The sequence below is a fragment of the Bombina bombina genome, chromosome 3 (assembly GCF_027579735.1).
Source record: "Bombina bombina isolate aBomBom1 chromosome 3, aBomBom1.pri, whole genome shotgun sequence".
NCBI classification, from domain to species: Eukaryota; Metazoa; Chordata; class Amphibia; order Anura; family Bombinatoridae; genus Bombina; species Bombina bombina.
In genome coordinates, this window is record NC_069501.1 from 1,126,803,708 (window position 1) to 1,126,827,612 (window position 23,905).

At 39.2% G+C, this 23,905-nt stretch overlaps 1 protein-coding gene across 1 annotated transcript in view; it reads right to left on the minus strand.

Moving 5' to 3' along the window:
- The window catches only part of CDK8 (cyclin dependent kinase 8), a 399,753-nt gene that overhangs the window by 65,908 nt on the left and 309,940 nt on the right, over window positions 1-23,905 (minus strand). Inside the window, exon 7 of the mRNA XM_053708497.1 lies at window positions 13,471-13,614. Within this exon, the coding sequence (XP_053564472.1) occupies window positions 13,471-13,614 (144 nt within the window). The remainder of the gene's footprint in view (window positions 1-13,470; window positions 13,615-23,905) is intronic.

A 23,905-nucleotide genomic window follows, 5' to 3' on the forward strand; every position in this document is an offset into this window, starting at 1 on the left:
CATAATACAAGTGCGGTTCACAACAGCATTTAGCGGCCTAATACCAAAAAGCATCTCCATATATGTCTGATATTTCTGAACAAAGAGGATCCCAGAGAAGCATTTACAACCATTTGTGCCATAATTGCACAAGCGGTTTGTAAATAATTTCAGTGAGAAACCTAAAGTTTGTGAACAAGTGCGGTTCACAACAGCATTTAGTGGCCTAATACCAAAAAGCATCTCCATATATGTCTGATATTTCTGAACAAAGAGGATCCCAGAGAAGCATTTACAACCATTTGTGCCATAATTGCACAAGCGGTTTGTAAATAATTTCAGTGAGAAACCTAAAGTTTGTGAAAAAGTGAGCAATTTTTTTTATTTGAGCGCATTGGCGGTGAAATGGTGGCATGAAATATACCAAAATGGGCCTAGACCAATACTTTGGGTTGTCTACTAAAAAAAAAATATACATGTCAAGGGATATTCAGGGATTCCTCGCAGATATCAGTGTTCCAATGTAACTATCGCTAATTTTGAAGAAAAAAATGGTTTGGAAATAGCAAAGTGCTACTTGTACTTATTGCCCTATAACTTACAAAAAAAGTAAAGAACATGTAAACATTGGGTATTTCTAAACTCAGGACAAAATTTAGAAACTATTTAGCATGGTTGTTTTTTGGTAGTTGTAGATGTGTAATAGATTTTGGGGGTCAAAGATGGAAAAAGTGTTTATTGTTTCCATTTTTCATCATATTTTATAAATTTGTTAAAGTAAATTATAAGATATGATGAAAATAATGGTATCTTTAATAAGTCCATTTAATGGCAAGAAAAACTATATATAATATGTGTGGGTACAGTAAATGAGTAAGAGGAAAAACATAATTTATGTAAGAATTACCTGATAAATTCATTTCTTTCGTATTAGCAAGAGTCCATGAGCTAGTGACGTATGGGATATACATTCCTACCAGGAGGGGCAAAGTTTCCCAAACCTCAAAATGCCTATAAATACACCCCTCACCACACCCACAATTCAGTTTAACGAATAGCCAAGAAGTGGGATGATAAGAAAGGAGAGAAAGCATCAAAAATAAGGAATTGGAATAATTGTGCTTTATACAAAAAATCATAACCACCACAAAAAGGGTGGGCCTCATGGACTCTTGTTAATATGAAAGAAATGAATTTATCAGGTAAGTTCTTACATAAATTATGTTTTCTTTCATGTAATTAGCAAGAGTCCATGAGCTAGTGACGTATGGGATAGCAGATACCCAAGATGTGGAACTTCCACGCAAGAGTCACTAGAGAGGGAGGGATAAAATAAAGACAGCCAATTCCGCTGAAAAAATAATCCACAACCCAAATCAAAAAAATGAAATAATAAGCAGCAGAATCAAACTGAAACAGCTGCCTGAAGTACTTTTCTACCAAAAACTTCTTCTGAAGAAGAGAAAACATCAAAATGGTAGAATTTAGTAAAAGTATGCAAAGAAGACCAAGTTGCTGCTTTGCAAATTTGATCAACAGAAGCTTCATTCCTAAAAGCCCAGGAAGTAGAAACTGACCTAGTAGAATGAGCCGTAATCCTTTGAGGCGGGGACTTACCCGACTCTACATAAGCATGATGAATCAAAGACTTTAACCAAGATGCCAATGAAATGGCAGAAGCCTTCTGACCTTTCCTGGAACCAGAAAAGATAACAAATAGACTAGAAGTCTTTCTAAAACCTTTAGTAGCTTCAACATAATATTTCAAAGCTCTTACTACATCCAAAGAATGTAAAGATCTCTCCAGAGAATTCTTAGGATTAGGACACAATGAAGGGACAACAATTTCTCTACTAATGTTGTTAGAATTCACAACTTTAGGTAAGAATTTAAATAAAGTCTGCAACACCGCCTTATCCTGATGAAAAATCAGAAAAGGAGATTCACAAGAAAGAGCAGATAACTCAGAAACTCTTCTAGCAGAAGAGATGGCCAAAAGGAACAAAACTTTCCAAGAAAGTAATTTAATATCCAGAGAATGCATAGGTTCAAACGGAGGAGCCTGTAAAGCCCTCAGAACCAAATTAAGACTCCAAGGAGGAAAGATTGACTTAACGACAGGCTTGATACGAACCAAAGCCTGTACAAAACAATGAATATCAGGATGATTAGCAATCTTTCTGTGAAAAAGAACAGAAAGAGCAGAGATTTGACCTTTCAAAGAGCTTGCAGACAAACCCTTATCCAAACCATCCTGAAGAAACTGTAAAATTCTAGGAATTCTAAAAGAATGCCAAGAGAATTTATGAGAAGAACACCAAGAAATGTAAGTCTTCCAGACTCGGTAATAAATCTTCCTAGACACAGATTTACGAGCCTGTAACATAGTATTAATCACTGAGTCAGAGAAACCTCTATGACTAAGAATCAAGCGTTCAATCTCCATACCTTCAAATTTAATGATTTGAGATCCTGATGGAAAAATGGGCCTTCAGATAGAAGGTCTGGCCTTAACGGAAGTGTCCAAGGTTGGCAACTTGTCATCCGAACGAGATCCGCATACCAAAACCTGTGAGGCCATGCTGGAGCCACCAGCAATACAAACGAACGTTCCATTAGAATTTTGGAAATCACTTTTGGAAGAAGAACTAGAGGTGGAAAGATATAAGCAGGTTGATAATTCCAAGGAAGCGACAACGCATCCACTGCTTCCGCCTGAGGATCCCTGGATCTGGACAGATACCTGGGAAGTTTCTTGTTTAGATGAGAGGCCATCAGATCTATTTCTGGAAGTCCCCAGATTTGAACATACTGAAGAAATACCTCTGGGTGAAGAGACCATTCGCCCGGATGTAACGTCTGGCGACTGAGATAATCCGTTTCCCAATTGTCTACACCTGGGATGTGAACCGTAGAAATTAGACAGGAGCTGGATTCCGCCCATACAAGTATCAGAGATGCTTCTTTCATAGCCTGAGGACTGTGAGTCCCACCTTGATGATTGACATACGCCACGGTTGTGACATTGTCTGTCTGAAAACAAATAAACGATTCTCTCTTCAGAAGAGGCTAGAACTGAAGAGCTCTGAAAATCGCACGGAGTTCCAAAATGTTGATTGGTAATTTCGCCTCCTGAAATTCCCAAACCTCCTGCGCTGTCAGAGATCCCCATACAGCTCCCCAACCTGAAAGACTTGCATCTGTTGAGATCACAGTCTAGGTTGGACAAACAAAAGAGGTCCCTTGAATTAGACAATGGTGATTCAACCACCAAGTCAGAGAAGATCGAACATTGGGATTTAAGGATATTAATTGTGATATCTTTGTATAATCCCTGCACCACTGGTTCAGCATACAAAGCTGGAGAGGTCTCATGTGAAAACGAGCAAAAGGGATCGCGTCCGATGCAGCAGTCATGAGACCTAGAATTTCCATGCACAAAGCTACCGAAGGGAACGATTGAGACTGAAGGTTTCGACAAGCTGAAACCAACTTCAGACGTCTCTTTTCTGTTAGAGACAAAGTCATGGACAATGAATCTATTTGAAAACCCAAAAAGGTTATCTTTGTCTGAGGAATCAAGGAACTCTTTGGTAAATTGATCCTCCAACCATGTCTTTGAAGAAACAACACAAGTTGATTCGTATGAGATTCTGCAGAATGTAAAGACTGAGCAAGTACCAAGATATCGTCCAAATAAGGAAATACCGCAATACCCTGTTCTCTGATTACAGAGAGAAGGGCACCGAGAACCTTTGAAAAGATCCTTGGAGCTGTTGCTAGGCCAAACGGAAGAGCAACAAACTGGTAATGCTTGTCTAGAAAAGAGAATCTCAGGAACTGATAGTGATCTGGATGAATTGGAATATGAAGATATGCATCCTGTAAGTCTATTGTAGACATATAATGCCCTTGCTGAACAAAAGGCAGAATAGTCCTTATAGTCACCATTTTGATGTCGGTATCCTTACGTAATGATTCAATATTTTTAGATCCAGAACTGGTCTGAAGGAATTCTCCTTCTTTGGTACAATGAATAGATTTGAGTAAAACCCCAGACCCCGTTCAAGAACTGGAACTGGCACAATTACCCCAGCCAACTCTAGGTCTGAAACACATTTCAGAAACGCCTGAGCCTTCACTGGGTTTACTGGAATGCGTGAGAGAAAAAATCTTCTCACAGACGGCCTTACCTTGAAACCTATTCTGTATCCTTGTGAAACAATGTTCTGAATCCAAAGACTGTGAATCGAATTGATCCAAATATCTTTGAAAAATCGTAACCTGCCCCCTACCAGCTGTGCTGGAATGAGGGCCGCACCTTCATGCGGATTTGGGAGCTGGTTTTGACTTTCTAAAAGGCCTGGATTTATTCCAGACTGGAGAAGGTTTCCAAACGGAAACCATTCCTTTAGGGAAAGGGTCAGGCTTCTGTTCCTTATTCTGACGAAAGGAACGAAAACGATTAGCAGCCCTATATTTGCCTTTAGATTTTTTGTCCTGAGGCAAAAAATTTCCTTTCCCCCCAGTAACAGTTGAAATTATAGAATCCAACTGTGAACCAAATAATTTATTACCTTGGAAAGAAAGAGAAAGCAATGTTGACTTAGAAGTCATATCTGCATTCCAAGATTTAAGCCATAAAGCTCTTCTAGCTAAAATAGCTAAAGACATATACCTGACATCAATTCTAATGATATCAAAAATGGCATCACAAACAAAGTTATTAGCATGTTGAAGAAGTTTAACAATGTTATAAGCATTATGGTCTGACACTTGTTGCGCTAAAGCCTCCAACCAGAAAGTGGAAGCTGCAGCAACATCAGCCAAAGAAATAGCAGGTCTAAGAAGATTACCTGAACATAAATAAGCTCTCCTTAGAAAGGATTCAAGCTTCCTATCTAAAGGATCCTTAAAGGAAGTACTATCCGCCGTAGGAATAGTAGTACGTTTAGCAAGAGTAGAAATAGCCCCATCAACTTTAGGGATTTTATCCCAAAACTCTAATCTATCAGATGGCACAGGGTACATGAAGTACCCAGACTATTCCATTCCCTAGAAATTACTTCTGAAATAGCATCAGGAACTGGAAAAACTTCTGGAATAACTACATGAGGTCTAAAAAACGAATTTAAAAGATTAGTAGATTTAGTATCAAGAGGACTAGACTCCTCCATATCTAATGCAATCAACACTTCTTTAAGTAAAGAACGAATAAACTCCATCTTAAATAAATATGAAGATGTATCAGTGTCAATATCTGAGGCAGAATCTTCTGAACCAGATAGATCCTCATCAGAAACAGATAAGTCAGAATGATGGCGGTCATTTAAAAATTCATCTGAAATATGAGAAGTTTTAAAAGACCTTTTACGTTTACTGGAAGGAGGAATAACAGACAAAGCCTTCCTAATAGAATTAGAAACAAATTCTTTTACATTAACAGGGACATCCTGAACATTAGATGTTGAAGGAAAAACAACAGGTAATGGATTATTACTAATGGAGACATTATCTGCGTTAGAAAGTTTATCATGACAACTAACACAAACTACAGCCGGAGGAACAGTTACCAAAAGTTTACAACAAATGCACTTAGCTTTGGTAGAACCAACATCAGGCAGTGTCTTTCCAGAAGTAGATTCTGATCCAGGGTCAGGTTGTGACATCTTGCAATATGTAATAGAAAAAACAACATATAAAGCAAAATTATCAAATTCCTTAAATGACAGTTTCAGGAATGGGAAAAAATGCAAAATAAACAAGCCTCTAGCAACCAGAAGCAACAAAAAAGTGAGACTTAAATAATGTGAAAAAAAGTGGAAACAAGTATGACGCCCACATTTTTTGGCGCCAAGTATGACGCCCACATTATTGGCGCCAAGTACAACGCCCATATTTTTTGGCACCAAATATGATGCCACATCCTCTGGCGCCGGAAACGACGCCCGCATTATTTGGCGCAAAAAAAGTCTGTAACACACATGCGTCAAAAAATGACGCAACCACGAACTAACTTCCGGCGTCAACTATAGCGCCGGAAATGACAATTTTGCAGCAAAGAAGTTCGCGCCAAAAATGACGCAATAAATTGAAGTATTTTCTGCCCCCGCGAGCCTAACAGCCCGCAGGGAAAAAAGTCAATTGAAAATATTTAAGGTAAGAAAAAAATATTTATTCATATGCATTATCCCAAAATAATTAAACCGACAGTCTGAATGAAGGAATACTGATTATCCTGAATTATGGCAAATATAAGTTTAAACACATATATTTAGAACTTTACATATAAAGTGCCCAACCATAGCTTAGAGTGTCATAAATAAAATAAGACTTACTTACCCTAAGACACTCATCTACATATAGTAGATAGCCAAACCAGTACTGAAACGAGAATCCGTAGAGGTAATGGTATATAAGAGTATATTGTCGATCTGAAAAGGGAGGTAGGAGAAGAAATCTCTACGACCGATAACAGAGAACCTATGAAATAGATCCCCTAGAGGAAGACCATTGTATTCAAATAGGCAATACTTTCTTCACATCCCTCTGACAGGAAAACCGGGCCTCAGCCTCCTGCGAAGTGCATATCAACGTAGAATCTAGCACAAAAACTTACTTCACCACCTCCATGGGAGGCAAAGTTTGTAAAACTGAATTGTGGGTGTGGTGAGGGGTGTATTTATAGGCATTTTGAGGTTTGGGAAACTTCGCCCCTCCTGGTAGGAATGTATATCCCATACGTCACTAGCTCATGGACTCTTGCTAATTACATGAAAGAAATTACAGCTAAACATAAACACCGCAAAAATGTAAAAATAGCTCTGGTCCCAAACGGTTCAGAAAATGGAAAAGTGCTGTGGTCCTTAAGGGGTTAATAGTTTATTTTTATATCAAATAAACCGCAAAGTGATTGAACAGAAGAAAAATCTAAATCAAATCAATATTTGGTGTGACCATCCTTTGCCTTTCAAAACACCATTAATTCTTCTAGGTACACTTGCGCAAAGTCCCGGATTTTGTAGGCATATAGTCAGGTACATGATTAAACAAATATAGCAAACAGGTGCTAATGATAATCAATTTTATAAGTAGCTTGAAACTGAAACAGCTGTGTAGGAGGAATGAAACTGGGTGAGGAACAGCCATAGCACATTGCAAGACTGAGCATTGCAACAATACCAATACACAAGGTAGTTTAAAAACTTTGGCAATGTCTCTCCCAGGCAGAAATGTCAAGACAGACGGGGTTTTTTTCCAGATGTCCTGTCCAAGCTCTTCTGAAGAAGCATAAAGAAATGGCAACATTGAGGACTTTGACGCAGTGGTCAGCCAAGCAAACAAAGACATCATGCTTTTTCTCTTGTTAGGTGTATCCAGTCCACGGATCATCCATTACTTGTGGGATATTCTCCTTCCCAACAGGAAGTTGCAAGAGGATCACCCACAGCAGAGCTGCTATATAGCTCCTCCCCTAACTGCCATACCCAGTCATTCTCTTGCAAGCTCTCAACATAGCTGGAGGTAGAAAGAGATAAGTGGTAAAATATAAGCAAAGCGGCGACTTGTTAAAATTACAAACTGTGACATTCAGCTTCCCTCAGCAGTCCCCTGCATGCTATAGGACATCTCTGAAGGGCTCAAAAGGCTTCAAAAGTAGGAGCTGTGGCAGTTGCTATGACTGTTTAAAAAACATGTTTTTCGTTTTGTTAATCTGTTTTTGTATTAAGGGGTTAATCATCCATTTGCAAGTGGGTGCAATGCTCTGCTAACTTGTTACATACACTGTAAAAATTTCGTTAGTTTAACTGCCTTTTTTCACTGTTATTTCAAATTTTGGCAAAATTTGTTTCTCTTAAAGGCACAGTAACGTTTTTTTTATATTGCTTGTTAACTTGATTTAAAGTGTTTTCCAAGCTTGCTAGTCTCATTGCTAGTCTGTATAAACATGTCTGACATAGAGGAAACTCCTTGTTCATTATGTTTAAAAGCCATGGTGGAACCCCATAGGAGAATGTGTACTAAATGTATTGATTTCACTTTAAACAATAAAGATCAGCTGTTATCTTTAAAAGAATTATCACCAGAGGATTCTGACGAGGGGGAAGTTATGCCGACTAACTCTCCCCACGTGTCGGACCCTTTGACTCCCGCTCAAGGGACTCACGCTAAAATGGCGCCAAGTACATCAAAGACGCCCATAGCGATTACTTTGCAGGACATGGCGGCAATCATGGATAATACCCTGTCAGCGGTATTAGCCAGACTGCCTGAATTCAGAGGAAAGCGCGATAGCTCTGGGGTTAGACGTAATACAGAGCGCGCAGATGTTTTAAGGCCCATGTCTGATACTGCGTCACAATATGCAGAAGCTGAGGAAGAGCTTCAGTCTGTGGGTGACGTCTCTGACTCGGGGAAACCTGATTCAGATATGTCTACTTTTAAATTTAAGCTTGAGAACATCCGAGTGTTGCTTGGAGAGGTTTTAGCTGCTCTGAATGACTGACACAATTGCAGTTTGTGGCTCTTCCCTTTGGGTTAGCTACAGCCCCAAGAATTTTTACAAAGGTTCTGGGGTCTCTTCTGGCGGTCCTAAGACCACGGGGCATAGCAGTGGCCCCTTATCTAGACGACATCCTGATACAGGCGTCAAACTTCCAAATGGCCAAATCTCATACGGACATAGTGTTGGCATTTCTGAGGTCGCATGGGTGGAAAGTGAACGAGGGAAAGAGTTCTCTATCACCCCTCACAAGGGTTTCCTTCCTAGGAAGTCTGATAGATTCTGTAGAAATGAAAATTTACCTGACGGAGTCCAGGTTATCAAAGCTTCTAAATTCCTGCCGTGTTCTTCACTATATTCCGCGCCCTTCGGTGGCTCAGTGCATGAAAGTGATCGGCTTAATGGTAACGACGATGGACATAGTGCCATTTGCGCGCCTACATCTCAGACCGCTGCAATTATGCATGCTCAGTCAGTGGAATGGGGATTACACAGATTTGTCCCCTCTGCTAAATCTGGATCAAGAGCCACCAGAGAAGAGAATCTCTGGTCTATCTCGGGTCCATCTGTCCAAAGGTATGACCTTTCGCAGGCCAGATTGGACAATTGTAACAACAGATGCCAGCCTTCTAGGTTGGTGTGCAGTCTGGAACTCCCTGAAGGCTCAGGGATCGTGGACTCAGGAGGAGAAACTCCTCCCAATAAATATTCTGGAGTTAAGAGCAATATTCAATGCTCTTCTAGCTTGGCCTCAGTTAGCAACCCTGAGGTTCATCAGATTTCAGTCTGACAACATCACGACTGTGGCTTACATCAACCATCAAGGGGGGACCAGGAGCTCCCTAGCGATGTTAGAAGTCTACAAGATAATTAGCTGGGCAGAGACTCACTCTTGCCATCTATCAGCGATCCATATCCCAGGTGTAGAGAACTGGGAGGCGGATTTTCTAAGTCGTCAGACTTTTCATCCGGGGGAGTGGGAACTCCATCCGGAGGTGTTTGCTCAATTGGTTCATCGTTGGTGCACACCAGAATTGGATCTCATGGCGTCTCGCCAGAACGCCAAGCTTCCTTGTTACTGATCCAGGTCCAGGGACCCAGAAGCGACGCTGATAGATGCTCTAGCAGCACCGTGGTTCTTCAACCTGGCTTATGTGTTTCCACCGTTTCCTCTGCTCCCTCGACTGATTGCCAAAATCAAACAGGAGAGAGCATCGGTGATCTTGATCGCGCCTGCGTGGCCACGCAGGACCTGGTATGCAGACCTGGTGGACATGTCATCCTTTCCACCTTGGCCTCTGCCTCTGAGACAAGACCTTCTACTACAAGGTCCTTTCAATCATCCAAATCTAATTTCTCTGAGACTGACTGCCTGGAGATTGAACGCTTTATTTTATCAAGGCGTGGCTTCTCCGAGTCAGTCATTGATACCTTAATACAGGCAAGAAAGCCTGTAACCAGGAAAATCTACCATAAGATATGGCGCAAATATCTTCATTGGTGTGAATCCAAGAATTACTCATGGAGTAAGGTTAGGATTCCTTGGATATTGTCCTTTCTCCAAGAGGGTTTGGATAAAGGATTATCAGCTAGTTCTTTAAAGGGACAGATTTCTGCTCTGTCTATCCTTTTGCACAAGCGTCTGGCAGAGGTTCCAGACGTCCAGGCATTTTGTCAGGCTTTGGTTAGAATTAAGCCTGTGTTTAAACCTGTTGCTCCTCCATGGAGCTTAAACTTGGTTCTTAAGGTTCTTCAAGGAGTTCCGTTTGAACCCCTTCATTCCATTGATATCAAACTTTTATCTTAGAAAGTTCTGTTTTTGATGGCTATTTCCTCGGCTCGTAGAGTCTCTGAGTTATCAGCTTTACAATGTGATTCTCCTTATCTGATTTTCCATATAGATAAAGTAGTTCTGCGTACAAAACCTGGGTTTTTACCTAAGGTAGTTTCCAACAAGAATATCAATCAAGAGATTGTTGTTCCATCATTGTGTCCTAATCCTTCTTCAAAGAAGGAACGTCTTTTACATAATTTGGACGTAGTCCGTGCTTTAAAGTTTTACTTACAAGCGACTAAAGATTTTCGTCAAACATCTTCCCTGTTTGTTGTTTACTCTGGACAGAGGAGAGGTCAAAAGGCTTCGGCAACCTCTCTTTCTTTTTGGCTTCGGAGCGTAATACGCTTAGCCTATGAGACTGCTGGACAGCAGCCCCCTGAAAGGATTACAGCTCATTCTACTAGAGCTGTGGCTTCCACCTGGGCCTTTAAAAATGAGGCTTCTGTTGAACAGATTTGCAAAGCGGCGACTTGGTCTTCGCTTCATACCTTTTCAAAATTTTACAAATTTGATACTTTTGCTTCTTCGGAGGCTATTTTTGGGAGAAAGGTTCTACAGGCAGTGGTCCCTTCCATTTAAGTACCTGCCTTGTCCCTCCCGTCATCCGTGTACTTTAGCTTTGGTATTGGTATCCCACAATTAATGGATGATCCGTGAACTGGATACACCTAACAAGAGAAAACATAATTTATGCTTACCTGATAAATTTATTTCTCTTGTGGTGTATCCAGTCCACGGCCCGCCCTGTCCTTTTAAGGCAGGTCTAAATTTTAAACTACAGTCACCACTGCACCCTATGGTTTCTCCTTTCTCGGCTAGTTTCGGTCGAATGACTGGATATGGCAGTTAGGGGAGGACCTATATAGCAGCTCTGCTGTGGGTGATCCTCTTGCAACTTCCTGTTGGGAAGGAGAATATCCCACAAGTAATGGATGATCCGTGGACTGGATACACCACAAGAGAAATAAATGTATCAAGTAAGCATAAATTATGTTTTTCCCTTCGCCATCAGAATATATCCAGCAGTGCTATCAGCTCAGAATTGGGACCCTGGTACACCCATCTACTGTCTGGAGAAGTCTTGTCAAAAGTGTTCTTCATGGAAAAAAAAAAGCTATACCTCTGATGTGAAAATAAAGCCAAGTGACTAAACTATGTGTCACTTGGCCAAAAGTGGCAGTAGGCGCTCTGGTATGATTATTCAAAATTTTAAATATTTGGCTGCAGCAGAAGGCAATTTGTTCACCGAAGGGCTGGAGAGTCATACAAGAATAAGTGTCTGCAGGTAACAGTAAAGCATGGTGGAGGTTCTTTGCAAGTTTAAGGCTGCATTTCTGCAAATACAGTTGGGAATTTAGTCAGAATAAATGGCCTCCTTAATGCTGAAATATACAGGAAGATAATTATCCATCATGCAACACCATCAGGGAGGCATCTGATTGGCTCCAAATTTATTCTGTAGCATGACAAAAACCGCAAACATACAAAGTCATTAAGAACTATCTTCAGCATAAAGAAGAACAAGGAGTCCTGGAAGCAATGGAATGGCCATTATCGAGTCTGTCTGGGATTACATGGAAATATAAATGAAACTGAGGCTACCTAAATCCACAGAACAACAGTGGTTAATTTCCCAAGATATTGGGAACAAACTACCTACCAAGTTCCTTAAATAAACTGTACATAGAAGAATTGATTCTGTTTTAAAGACAAAGGGTGATCACATCAAATATTAAAATAAAAGGAGCAAGGACCTGATAGAGGATTCTCCAGCTCGGAGAGAAACTGTAGTTCAGACTTCACAGGGGATGAACTCACTGAAGGCTCAAAAGAAAAAAAGGGTATAACTCTCCAGGAGAGGCAAGCCAGTGCAATACAACACTGCATGATAGAAGGAATTCTTACACTTACCCTTTTTGCATTGTATTTTATATTATATTCCTATACATTTTAGATTGGGTCCTTTCAGTATTATTGCATTTAAGCTTTGTGCACTCTATATTTTAATACATTTAGATTTAGATATAGCAGTGATTTTACAAATTCTGATTATGTGTGAAGCTCTTTAGAAGTCTTGTGAAATTGTGTAAGCATTTTAAACAAGCTGGTCTTACTAATTTGTCTTGCCAGCTGTATGGAGGTGAAGTTTGCTCAAAATTCACAATACATTTATTTTAACCAACAGAAAAGTCATATATACTAAATTATAGACAAAAGTTAAATTGTAGTAAAAAACATTTTGTAATTGATGCAAACTGAGCCTTTATATCAGCCCCATGGGTTTTCCAGTTACCTTCTCACTCCCATGTGAAATTTTGTATTTTAGAGAGCTTTGTTACTTTCTATGGAAGGCATCTGTCATCTCTCTAGGACTTCCAGGTTCCTCTCCTTTTCATAGAAAATTCAGTGAGTTCAGACAATGGGAAGTATTCTCTATAATCTCTCTCCAAACTAGAGAATGTTTGCTTAATCGGGCCAATAGAAAGCAATGAAGCTCTTTGTGAAACTGAAGTTGACAGATTTTCAGTTTTACTTTAAATAGAAGAAATGCAAAGTCTAATGTAATTTGTAATATATACATATAAATATACAATTATATTCAAAGTTACATAAACTGTGTGAAAAGATAGTCAGAATTATCAGAAATAAATACACTGCTGTATACAAAATAAAATACAAAATAGAAAGTGCAAAGTTTAAATGTAATAAAAGTTAATCTGAAGTGTAAAGTAATATACAATACAAAGTACAAAGTGTAAATGCAGCAGAACGATGTCATGCAGTGGTATATAGAACTTGGCTCGTCTTTCCACATACAGAAATGCAGGGAACACCCCTTGGGAGAAGTATAGCAAAATATGCCTTTTGAAAATTTCACTATGGATCTCACACTGCTGAAGGATCATTTTAGATCATATCACCTAAGCGGAGAGGTTTTGAAGAACATCAGGCCCCAAGAAATTACAAAAAAATGGATTAAAAAAGTGGCGATTGTATACTTACAAATACCCAATGTTTTGCATTTAATAGTGTGTGTGTGTGTGTGTGTGTGTGTGTGTGTGTGTGTGAGTGAGAGAGAGAGAGTAAGAGTATTATATTTCTTTATAGACTAAACAAAAAAAACAAAAAAAAAAACAAGTGAATGATTTACCTGCAGGAAATCCCATCACATTAAATATTCTATCTAGCTGGTCATGATGATAAGGATTACTAGTTTTGATGTCCTCTTGCCGACAATGAAAAATTGGCTCTGAAGTAAGCAGCTCTGCAAATATACATCCTATAGCCCAAATATCTGGAAAAAAAACAAAGATTATCAACTTAAAGAGACAGCATACACCAATTTCCCTATAACTGCATGTAATATACACTACTATAAAGAATAATATGCACAGATACTGATATATAAATACAGTATAAAACCATTTAAAAACTTACTTTGAAGCTCCAAGTTTAGCTCTGTTCAAAAGGTTAGCTGTAAAACCCACAAAAAGTGGGTCTATAGCAAAAGAAAGCAGACACTTCCCCCTTCCTCTGCATATGAAAAGACTCTTTACACAAACAGGAGCAAGCTGGAATAGGTATACATCAGTATACTTTAAACCTTTGGGGCTTGGTTAGGAGTCTAAAAATCAGGGCAATGTTATTTAAAAATAAGCAAAATAATACATTTATTTAAAATAAAAAAACTGGGCTATATAAATGGATCATCTACAAAACATTTATGCAAAGAAAAATCTAGTGTATAATGTCCCTTTAAGTAATATTTTTACTTAAATTAGTATTTTAGGTTAATATTTTTTTTTCAGTAAAGAAAAATAGTTAAAAGCGTATTTAAACAAAATATATCAAACACAAAATTATTTTTCAGTTTATTTTTAAACATACAAATCACTGCATCATATGTACTAGTGTAAATGTACTGAATGCATAAGAAATTAATTTCAGAATTGCTAAGATTTTATAAATATAGATTTATAGATATATTTTTTTTTAATCAAGTATTACTCTCTCTTTACATTCTTATAAGCATCATATGGAATTACCAAATGTACAGGAAGGTGAAGAACATTAGGCTCATCTACAAAAATAAAATTAAATTTATGCAAAGCAAGTTTTTACTGTATTGTTTTACTTTGACTGTAAAAAATGATTGATTGTTAAGTATAAATTATTTTTTAATTTTTATTTAGGTTTTTTTCTCCCGGTCATAAAACCATACTTGTGGGTCAGTAGTAAAGCTGGATGATATTAAGTCAAGGGTCGTCATACTGCACAGGTCTCATAAAGCAAGAAACTTTATATAAAAAAAATGCTGTTTTGCTGATGTAGAAAGACGCATGAAATTGGCCGATATAGCGAAAATATGAAAGGAGGATCATACGCCTGTCTTGCATACATTTTACACTTACATCTGACCTTACACTTGATCATGATCACAGAGGAGATCTAACAGACTAAAAATAAAAATTTGGAAGCTTTATGGCCTGACTGGCACTAGAATAGAAGCCAAAAAACCCCAACTGATTTATTGAGTAGTTTTAAAAATATTAGGAGCTATAATAACAAATCTGTGCAAAAATCTGAAATGCATTTTGTTTCTTCCTAGAATTAAAAATACATAAAGGAAGATTAATATTGCAAAAAGAAACCATCTTCATTAACAAATGAGAGGAAGTTTCTCATACTGCCTTATCCTGAAGGAAAATCAGATGAGGAAACCAAAGAAGTGTCACTGCTCAGAAATGAAAAATATCATCAGACAAATATTTTTAATATCCCTAGATATTCTCACTAGTGGGAGATGCCCGGCCATCAAGGGAGAATGTACAGATCTGACCACTCTGCTCTTTATCACCTTAAAGGGACTCTTTTTATGGACCATTTCCATGTTTATTAAATCTCCAGAACGGAATGATTATTATTCTTATTTTTAAAAAGGAAGGGATTCTAGTAATAGCAAGGATTTAAACCAATACAAAATTATGTCTGTATTTTTAATTCAAAATTTTAGTTAGCTTGGCTCAGCTAAGCTGATGCTCACCACTAATGTGAATACAAAGCAGTACAAACTTGTATAGGAAGAGATATACACTAGAAAATATATATTTTACTGTAGCATAATAGAACTTGATTTTATCTCTTCCAAAATTTGCAGTTGATGACCATCAAAAATCCAGATTGTAAACATAGGACATGCTGTCGGTTTATCCACAACATCCAAATTAGATAGCTCTGGGCCAACAGGGGGCAGTTATATTGGGTAGTACAAGTCAAATCAAGGCATTAACCTATTGATTTAAGACCATAAATTACTTTTTTGTTTAAAAGATGCACCACTAATTTATGCCACAAATAAACAAACATTTTCACAGTCTAAGAAAAATAAAAGCCATAATGTAAAGATAAAGAAAAAAGGAAATTTATGCTTACCTGATAAATTGATTTCTTTTACGATATGCCGAGTCCACGGGTTTCATCCTTACTTGTGGGATATTATCCTCCTGCTAACAGGAAGTGGCAAAGAGCACCACAGCAGAGCTGTTATATAGCTCCTCCCATAACTCCTCCCCCCAGTCATTCGACCAAAGGTATAGGAAGAGAAAGGAAAAGCTAAAAGGTGCAGAGGTGACTGAAGTTTTGAAAAAAAATAAAATAAATCCTGTCTTAAAGTGACAGGGTGGGCCGTGGACTCGGCATATCGTAAAAGAAATCAATTTATCAGGTAAGCATAAATTTCCTTTTCTTTTACAAGATATGCCGAGTCCACGGGTTTCATCCTTACTTGTGGGATACCAATACCAAAGCTTTAGGACATGGATGAAAGGGAGGGACAAGACAGGAACCTAAACAGAAGGCACCACTGCTTGAAGCTTTCTCCCAAAAATAGCCTCAGAAGAAGCAAAAGTATCAAATTTGGAAAATTTGGAAAAAGTACGAAGGGAGGACCAAGTTGCAGCCTTACAAACCTGTTAAACAGAAGCATCGTTTTTGAAAGCCCATGTGGAAGCCACAGCTCTAGTAGAATGAGCCGTAATTTTTTCAGGAGGCTGCTGTCCAGCAGTCTCATATGCCAGGCGGATGATGTTTTTCAGCCAAAAAGAGAGAGAGGTAGCCGTAGCTTTTTGACCCCTACGTTTTCAAGAATAAACAACAAAAAGAGAGGATGTTTGTCTAAAATCCTTGGTCGCTTGTAAGTAAAACTTTAAAGCACGGACCACATCCAAGTTATGTAATAGTCGTTCCTTCATAGAAGGATTAGGACACAAGGAAGGAACAACAATTTCCTGATAAATATTCTTATCTGAAACAACCTTAGGAAGGAATCCAGGTTTAGTACGCAAAACCACCTTATCAGAATGGAATATAAGATAAGGCAAATCATATTGTAAAGCAGAAAGCTCAGAAACTCTTCGAGCAGAAGAGATAGCAACTAAAAATAAAACCTTTCAAGATAACAGTTTAATATCTATGGAATGCATGGGTTCAAACGGAACCCCTTGAAGAACCTTAAGAACTAAATTCAGACTCCATGGTGGAGCAACAGATTTAAAAACAGGCTTAATTCTGATTAAAGCCTGACAAAAAGACTGAACGTCTGGGACATCCGCCAGACGGTTGTGTAATAAAATTGACAAAGCAGAAATTTGTTCTTTTAAAGATCTAGCAGATAATCCTTTTTCCAATCCTTCTTGGAGAAAGGACTAGATCCTAGGAATCCTAATCTTACTCCATGAGGAACCCTTGGATTCACACCAATAAAGATATTTACGCCATATTTTATAGTAAATCTTTCTAGTGACAGGTTTGCGAGCCTGAATCAGAGTATCAATGACCGACTTGGAGAATCCCCGCTTAGATAAGATCAAGCGTTCAATCTCCAGGCAGTCAGCTGCAGAGAATTTAGATTTGGATGTTGGAACGGACCATGAATGAGAAGGTCCTGTCTCAATGGCAGTTTCCACGGTGGCAGAAACAACATGTCCACTAGATCCGCATACCAAGTCCTGCGTGGCCACGCAGGCGCTATTAGAATTACTGAAGCTCTCTCCTGTTTGATTCCTGCAATCACACGAGGCAGGAGAGGAAATGGTGGAAACACATAAGCCAGGTTCAACGACCTATCAGTAGCTAGAGCATCTATCAGTACAGCCTGGGGATCCCTTGACCTGGACCTGTAGCGTGGAAGTTTGGCATTCTGTCGAGATGCCATCAGATCCAATTCCGGTGTGCCCCATTGATGAATCAACAATGTAGTTCCCACTCCCCCGGATGAAAAGTCTGACGACTTAGAAAATCCGCCTCCCAGTTCTCTACTCCTGGGATATAGATTGCTGATAGATGGGAAGAGTGAATCTCTGCCCATCGCATTATCTTTGATACCTCTATCATCGCAAGGGAACTTCTTGTTCCCCCCCTGATGATTGATATATGCTACAGTTGTGACATTGTCCAACTGGAATCTTATGAACTTGGTCAGTGCCAACTGAGGCCACGCTTGAAGTACGTTGAATATTGCTCTCAGTTCCAGAATATTGATTGGCAACTGAGACTCTGTTGGAGTCCAAGTTCCCTGAGCCTTCAGGGAATTCCAGACTGCACCCCAGCCCAAGAGGCTGGCGTCCGTTGTCACTATAACCCATGATGGTCTGCGGAAGCACATTCCCTGGGACAGATGATCCTGTGACAACCACCAAAGAAGAGAGTCTCTGGTCTCTTGATCCAGATTTATCTGAGGAGATAAATTAGCATAATCCCCATTCCACTGTCTGAGCATGCACAGTTGCAGTGGCCTGAGATGAAAGCGAGCAAACGGGACGATGTCCATCGCTGCTACCATTAATCCAATGACCTCCATACACTGCGCCACTGATGGCCGAGGAATGGACTGAAGACCTTGGCAAGTATTTAGAATCTTTGATTTTCTGACCTCCGTCAGAAATATTTTCATGTCTACCGAGTCTATCAGAGTTCCCAAGAATGGAACTCTTGTTTATGGAACAAGTGAACTCTTTTCTATATTCACTTTCCCACCGTGAGTTCTTAGAAATGACAACACTATGTCCGTGTGAGATTTGGTCAGATGATAAGTTGACGCCTGAACCAAAATATCGTCCAGATAGGGCACCACTGCTATGCCCCGCGGCCTGAGAACCGCTAGAAGGGACCCTAGCACCTTTGTGAAGATTCTGGAAGCTGTGGCCAACCCGAAGGGAAGGGCCACGAACTGATAATGCTTGTCCAGAAAGGCAAACCTTAGAAAATGATGATGATCCATGTGGATAGGAATGTGAAAGTACGCATCCTTTAGGTCCACGTGGTCATGTATTGACCCTCCTGGATCATTGGCAAGATTGTTCGTATAGTCTCCATCTTGAACGATGGGACCCTGAGAAATTTGTTTAGACACTTTAAATCCAAAATAGGTCTGAAAGTTCCCTCTTTTTTGGGAACCACAAAAAGGTTTGAGTTAAACCCCTGTCCCAGTATTGGGACTGGACAAATTACTCCCATGGAATAGAAGTCTTTTACGCAGTGTAAGAATGCCTCTCTTTTTGTCTGGTCTACAGACAAACGTGAAAGATGAAATCTCCCTCTTGGGGTAAAATTTTTGAATTCCAGTTGATACCTCCTGGGTCACAATTTCTAATGCCCAGGAATCCTGCACATCCCTTGCCCAAGCCTGAGCAAAGAGAGAAAGTCTGCCCCTTACTAGATCCGGTCCCGGATTGGGGGCTGCCCCTTCATGCTGTCTTGGTAGCAGCAGCAGGCTTTTTGGCTTGTTTACCCTTATTCCAGGTCTGATTAGGTCTCCAGACAGACTTGGATTGAGCAAAATTTCCTTCCTGCTTATTGGTGGAAGGGGAAGCAGAGGGTACGCCTCTGAAATTTCGAAAGGAACGAAAATTATTTTGTTTACCCCTCATCCTAAGAGGTTTGTCTTGAGGTAGGGCGTGGCCTTTACCTCCAGTAATGTCAGCAATGATTTCCTTCAATTCAGGGCCGAACAGGGTCTTACCCTTGAAAGGAATAGTTAACAGTTTAGACTTTGATGATACATCAGCAGACCATAATTTTAACCATAGCGCTCTGCGCGCCAATATGGCAAAGCCTGCATTTTTTGCTGCTAATTTAATAATCTGAAAAAACAGCATCTGTGAAAAAAGAATTAGCTAGTTTGAGAACTTTAATTCTGTCCAAAATGTCATCTAGGGGCATCTCTACTTTCAGAGACTCCTCAAGAGCGTTAAACCAGAAAGCCGCCGCCGTAGTTACTGGAACAATGCAGGCCGCAGGTTGTAACAAGAAACCCTGGTGAATAAATAATTTCTTTAGAAGACCCTCTAACTTTTTATCCATAGGGTCTTTGAAAGCACAACTATCCTCAATAGATATAGTTGTACGCTTAGCTAGAGTAGATATTGCTCCCTCCACCTTAGGGACCGTTTGCCAAGAGTCCTTGATGGTGTCTGATATAGGGAACATTTTCTTAAAATTAGGAGGGAGAGAGAATGGCATGCCTGGTCTATTCCATTCCTTTTTAACAATTTCCGAAATTCTTTTAGGAACCGGAAAAAAACATCAGTGTAAGTAGGTACTTCTAGATATTTATCCATCTTACATAATTTTTCTGGGGGAATTGTAATAGGTTCACAATCATCCAGAGTCGCTAGGACCTCCCTGAGCAACAGACGAAGGTGTTCAAGTTTAAATTTAAAGGACGTTAAGTCCGTATCTGTTTGAGTTAATACATTCCCTGAAAGTTCTCCTTCAGACAATAATTCCCTGACCCCCAATTCAGAGCATTGTGAGGGTACATCGGAAATGGCTACTAAAGCATCAGAAGGTTCAGTATTTACATTAATACCTGGCATACTGCGTTTACTTAGCAAAACTGGCAGTTTAGATAATACCTCAGTGAGAGTAGTAGACATAACTGCAGCCATATCTTGCAGAGTAAAATAACTAGACACATTAGAAGTACTAGGCGTCACTTGTGTGGGTGTTAAAGGTTGTGACACTTGGGGAGAATTGGATGGCATATCTTGATTCTCTACAGACTGAGAATCATCCTTAGACATACTATCATTTCCTAAAATATGATCTTTACAGTGTAAAGCTCTATTAGTACAAGTGGTACACAATGTAAGTGGGGGTTCCACAATGGCTTCCAAAAATATAGAGCAATGAGTTTCCTCAATGTCAGACATGTTAAACAAAGTAGTAATAACTACATCAGTTGAAAACACTTCTATTTATTGCAAATAATTAAATTTATAAAAAAACGGTTACTGCGCCGTTAAGTAATAAAAGCGCAAATTTTTTCTCCAACACACTTAAAAACGTCTATAATCATTCAAAAGTAAGAATAAATAAGCAGAGTTTCCCAAAAATATTGCATACTATATGCAAGAAGGAATTTACTCTTTACAGGAACATTCAAGCAAAAATATTATAAATTGCTGAAAAACGACCCTTGCACCTTGCCACAGCTCTGCTGTGGCATCTACCTGCCCCCAGAAACCTGCCAAACGAATCAACACCAATCCGGATAGTATAGAACACAGATAGGGCCCAACCGGAGTTAATGTCTGCTGTCTCCTTCAAAATAAAATGCACAACTGAGGCACGAAAATAGGCCCCGCCCACAATGGACGCCGCACTATAAAACTCAAATACCGCATGAGAAGCGGTTAATAACAGCCATGTGGTCCCCAAACTAAATATTTACCAAATAAAGTCTCTTTCAAGAGTCCTTATCAAAGGTTATATGTAAAACAAAATCCCAGTGTCAATAATATGCTGCGTTTATAAAGTGCTGCAAAAATGTCTGTTGAAAACACCCAGTAGGACAGTAACTCCCTTTACTCTTACAGGACTACTGCTTACCTTGTTCCCATTATAAGGAACTAATACAGCCAATTCTGACATACAAAGTTTCCTCAGAAAATAAAAGGCTGAAACATACCTCAAATGCTGCTTGCTGCATGAGACAGTCCTCCACACTGAAGATCTTTCCCATATTACCTTCAGATCTGTGGGAACCATAACTGACCTTAGTAACTGCTGCTAAGATCATCAATTTCAGGGAGAAATCTTCTTCCATATCCTCCCTGATAAAAATAGTACTCACCGGTACCATTTAAAATAAAAAATATCTTGATTGGAGAAATTAAAACTATCATTTTGTCACCACTATCACTTTACCCTTCCTATTACTAGCATAGGCAAAGAGAATGACTGGGGGGAGGAGCTATATAACAGCTCTGCTGTGGTGCTCTTTGCCACTTCCTGTTAGCAGGAGGATAATATCCCACAAGTAAGGATGAAACCCGTGGACTCGGCATATCTTGTAAAAGAAATATAATTGGTTATCCAGACTGCCTGTTAAGAGTTCAGACGGTGATGAATCTTTTCACATTGCACAAGAAATTAGATCTGCCATTGTGCAATGAACCATGAATCCATCTAAAATAAGCCTGGGATACTGGACCTACCAATATTGCTTTTGACTTAACGAGCTTCCCTATTTAATGAATGATCGTGCCACTTTTTTATGTCTGGATCTGGTGGGAGTTGTTTGCTCACAATATGTGGAATAGTAAGCATGTTTTGGAAAGTCAATGGATAAGCTCTTGAAATGACATCTAATGTCATGTACTTATTGCACTGGGAAGCAGATTCAAGTTCCAAAGTAAATATATAGAGGTTTTCTATTCTGTTTGATAAAAAAAACTTGATACCTTCATTTAATTTCCCCATCGCCCCAAGTCCGCTGCCTCGGAGTCACACTTGACTCAAACCTATCCTTCATCCCCCATATCCAATCGCTTTCTACATCCTGCCGCAATCATCTACGCAATATTTCTAAAATTCGCCCTTTTCTGAGCGCTGACACCACAAAGCAAATAATCCACTCCCTTGTTATCTCCCGACTTGACTACTGCAACAACCTACTCGCTGGCCTTCCTCTTTCCCGCCTCTCCCCCCTTCAATCCATCCTAAATGCCTCTGCCAGGCCGATCCACCTTTCCCATCGTTCTGTATCTGCTGCACCTCTCTGTGAGTCCCTTCATTGGCTCCCCATTCACGGCAGAATTAAATTCAAAATTCTCACCCTTACATTCAAAACTCTCACCAACGCCGCTCCCCTCTACCTATCCTCTCTAATACACAAGTATACTCCAGCCCATCCACTAAGATCCAACAATGACCTGCTCCTTGCATCCGCAACTATCACCTCCTCTCATGCTAGACTGCAGGACTTCTGTCGTGCAGCACCTACCCTCTGGAACACTCTCCCTCGTGCTGTCAGGCTTTGCCCTAATTTTTCTTCCTTTAAATGCTCCCTGAAGACTTTTCTGTTCAGGGAAGCCTACCACCCAACTCAATAATAAATTCATTTCACTTACCTAATATTTCCCTCATCTAACTCTGTATTAACATCCTTCTCAATCTTGCAGTCCTCACCTCCTGTTTCTCAACCTCCTACCCTTCTAGATTGTAAGTTCCCACGGGAATAGGGCCCTCAATCCCTCCTGTATGTGTTTGTAAATTTTGTCCTGTATCTTACAAGTCTTGTATTGTTTTATTTAAATGAATTGTATCCATGGACAGCGCTGCGGAATATGTTGGCACTTAATAAATAAAGTATAATAATAATAATAATAATTTCAAGCAAAGGGTAAAAATGTATTGGCTGAAAGTTTTTACATAATCAACCTCTTTCTTTCAGATAACAAGTAGAGTTAGTTCCAGCAGTGTCTGTGCCTCTTAATAAACATGTTTAGGAATAGCAAAATCTGAGACAAAACCTGGAGGAGTCTTGGTTCAATTGAGAGGTTTGACTGCAAAGGCAACATACCAAAATATGTAAAAAGATATTGCATTGAAAGTGTCTGCCATCGAAATCCAAGTTCCGCTTTGCAATATTTCAGAAGTGATATACTCATTAAAACTTGTGCCCACAATAATTCATTGCAAGCTGTAACAACCAAAATAGTATAGCACCCATGAAGAATTTATTTGTACTTTGGATCTTTAAAAAGATTAACTGAATTTGTAGATAAACTGGGAAAAACATGCATGTCTGTAAAATTAGTTCACCAAAAAATATACATTTAGTAAAAAACATGAAAGAAAGCAAAATATATTGCCCCAATATAACCTCTGAAAAACATGGAAAAAGCAAAGATAGAATGGGAAGCCTAATAGCATTAACATTTTCTCATATAGGTAAATATATCTTCTTTAAAGGGACAGTCTACACAAGAATTTTTATTGTTTTAAAAGATAGATAATCCATTTATTACCCATTCCCCAGTTTTGCATAACCAAAACAGTTATAATAATATACTTTTAACCTCTGTGATTATCTTGTATCTAAGCCTCTGCAAACTGCCCCTTTTTTTAGTTCTTTTGACAGAATTGCAGTCTAGCCAATCAGTGCCTGCTCCCAGATAACTTCACGTGCACAGAGTTATCTATATGAAATACGCGAACTAACACCCTCTAGTGGTGAAAAACTGTTAAAATGCAATCTGAAAAGAGGTGGGCTTCAAGGTCTAAGAAATTAGCATATGAAC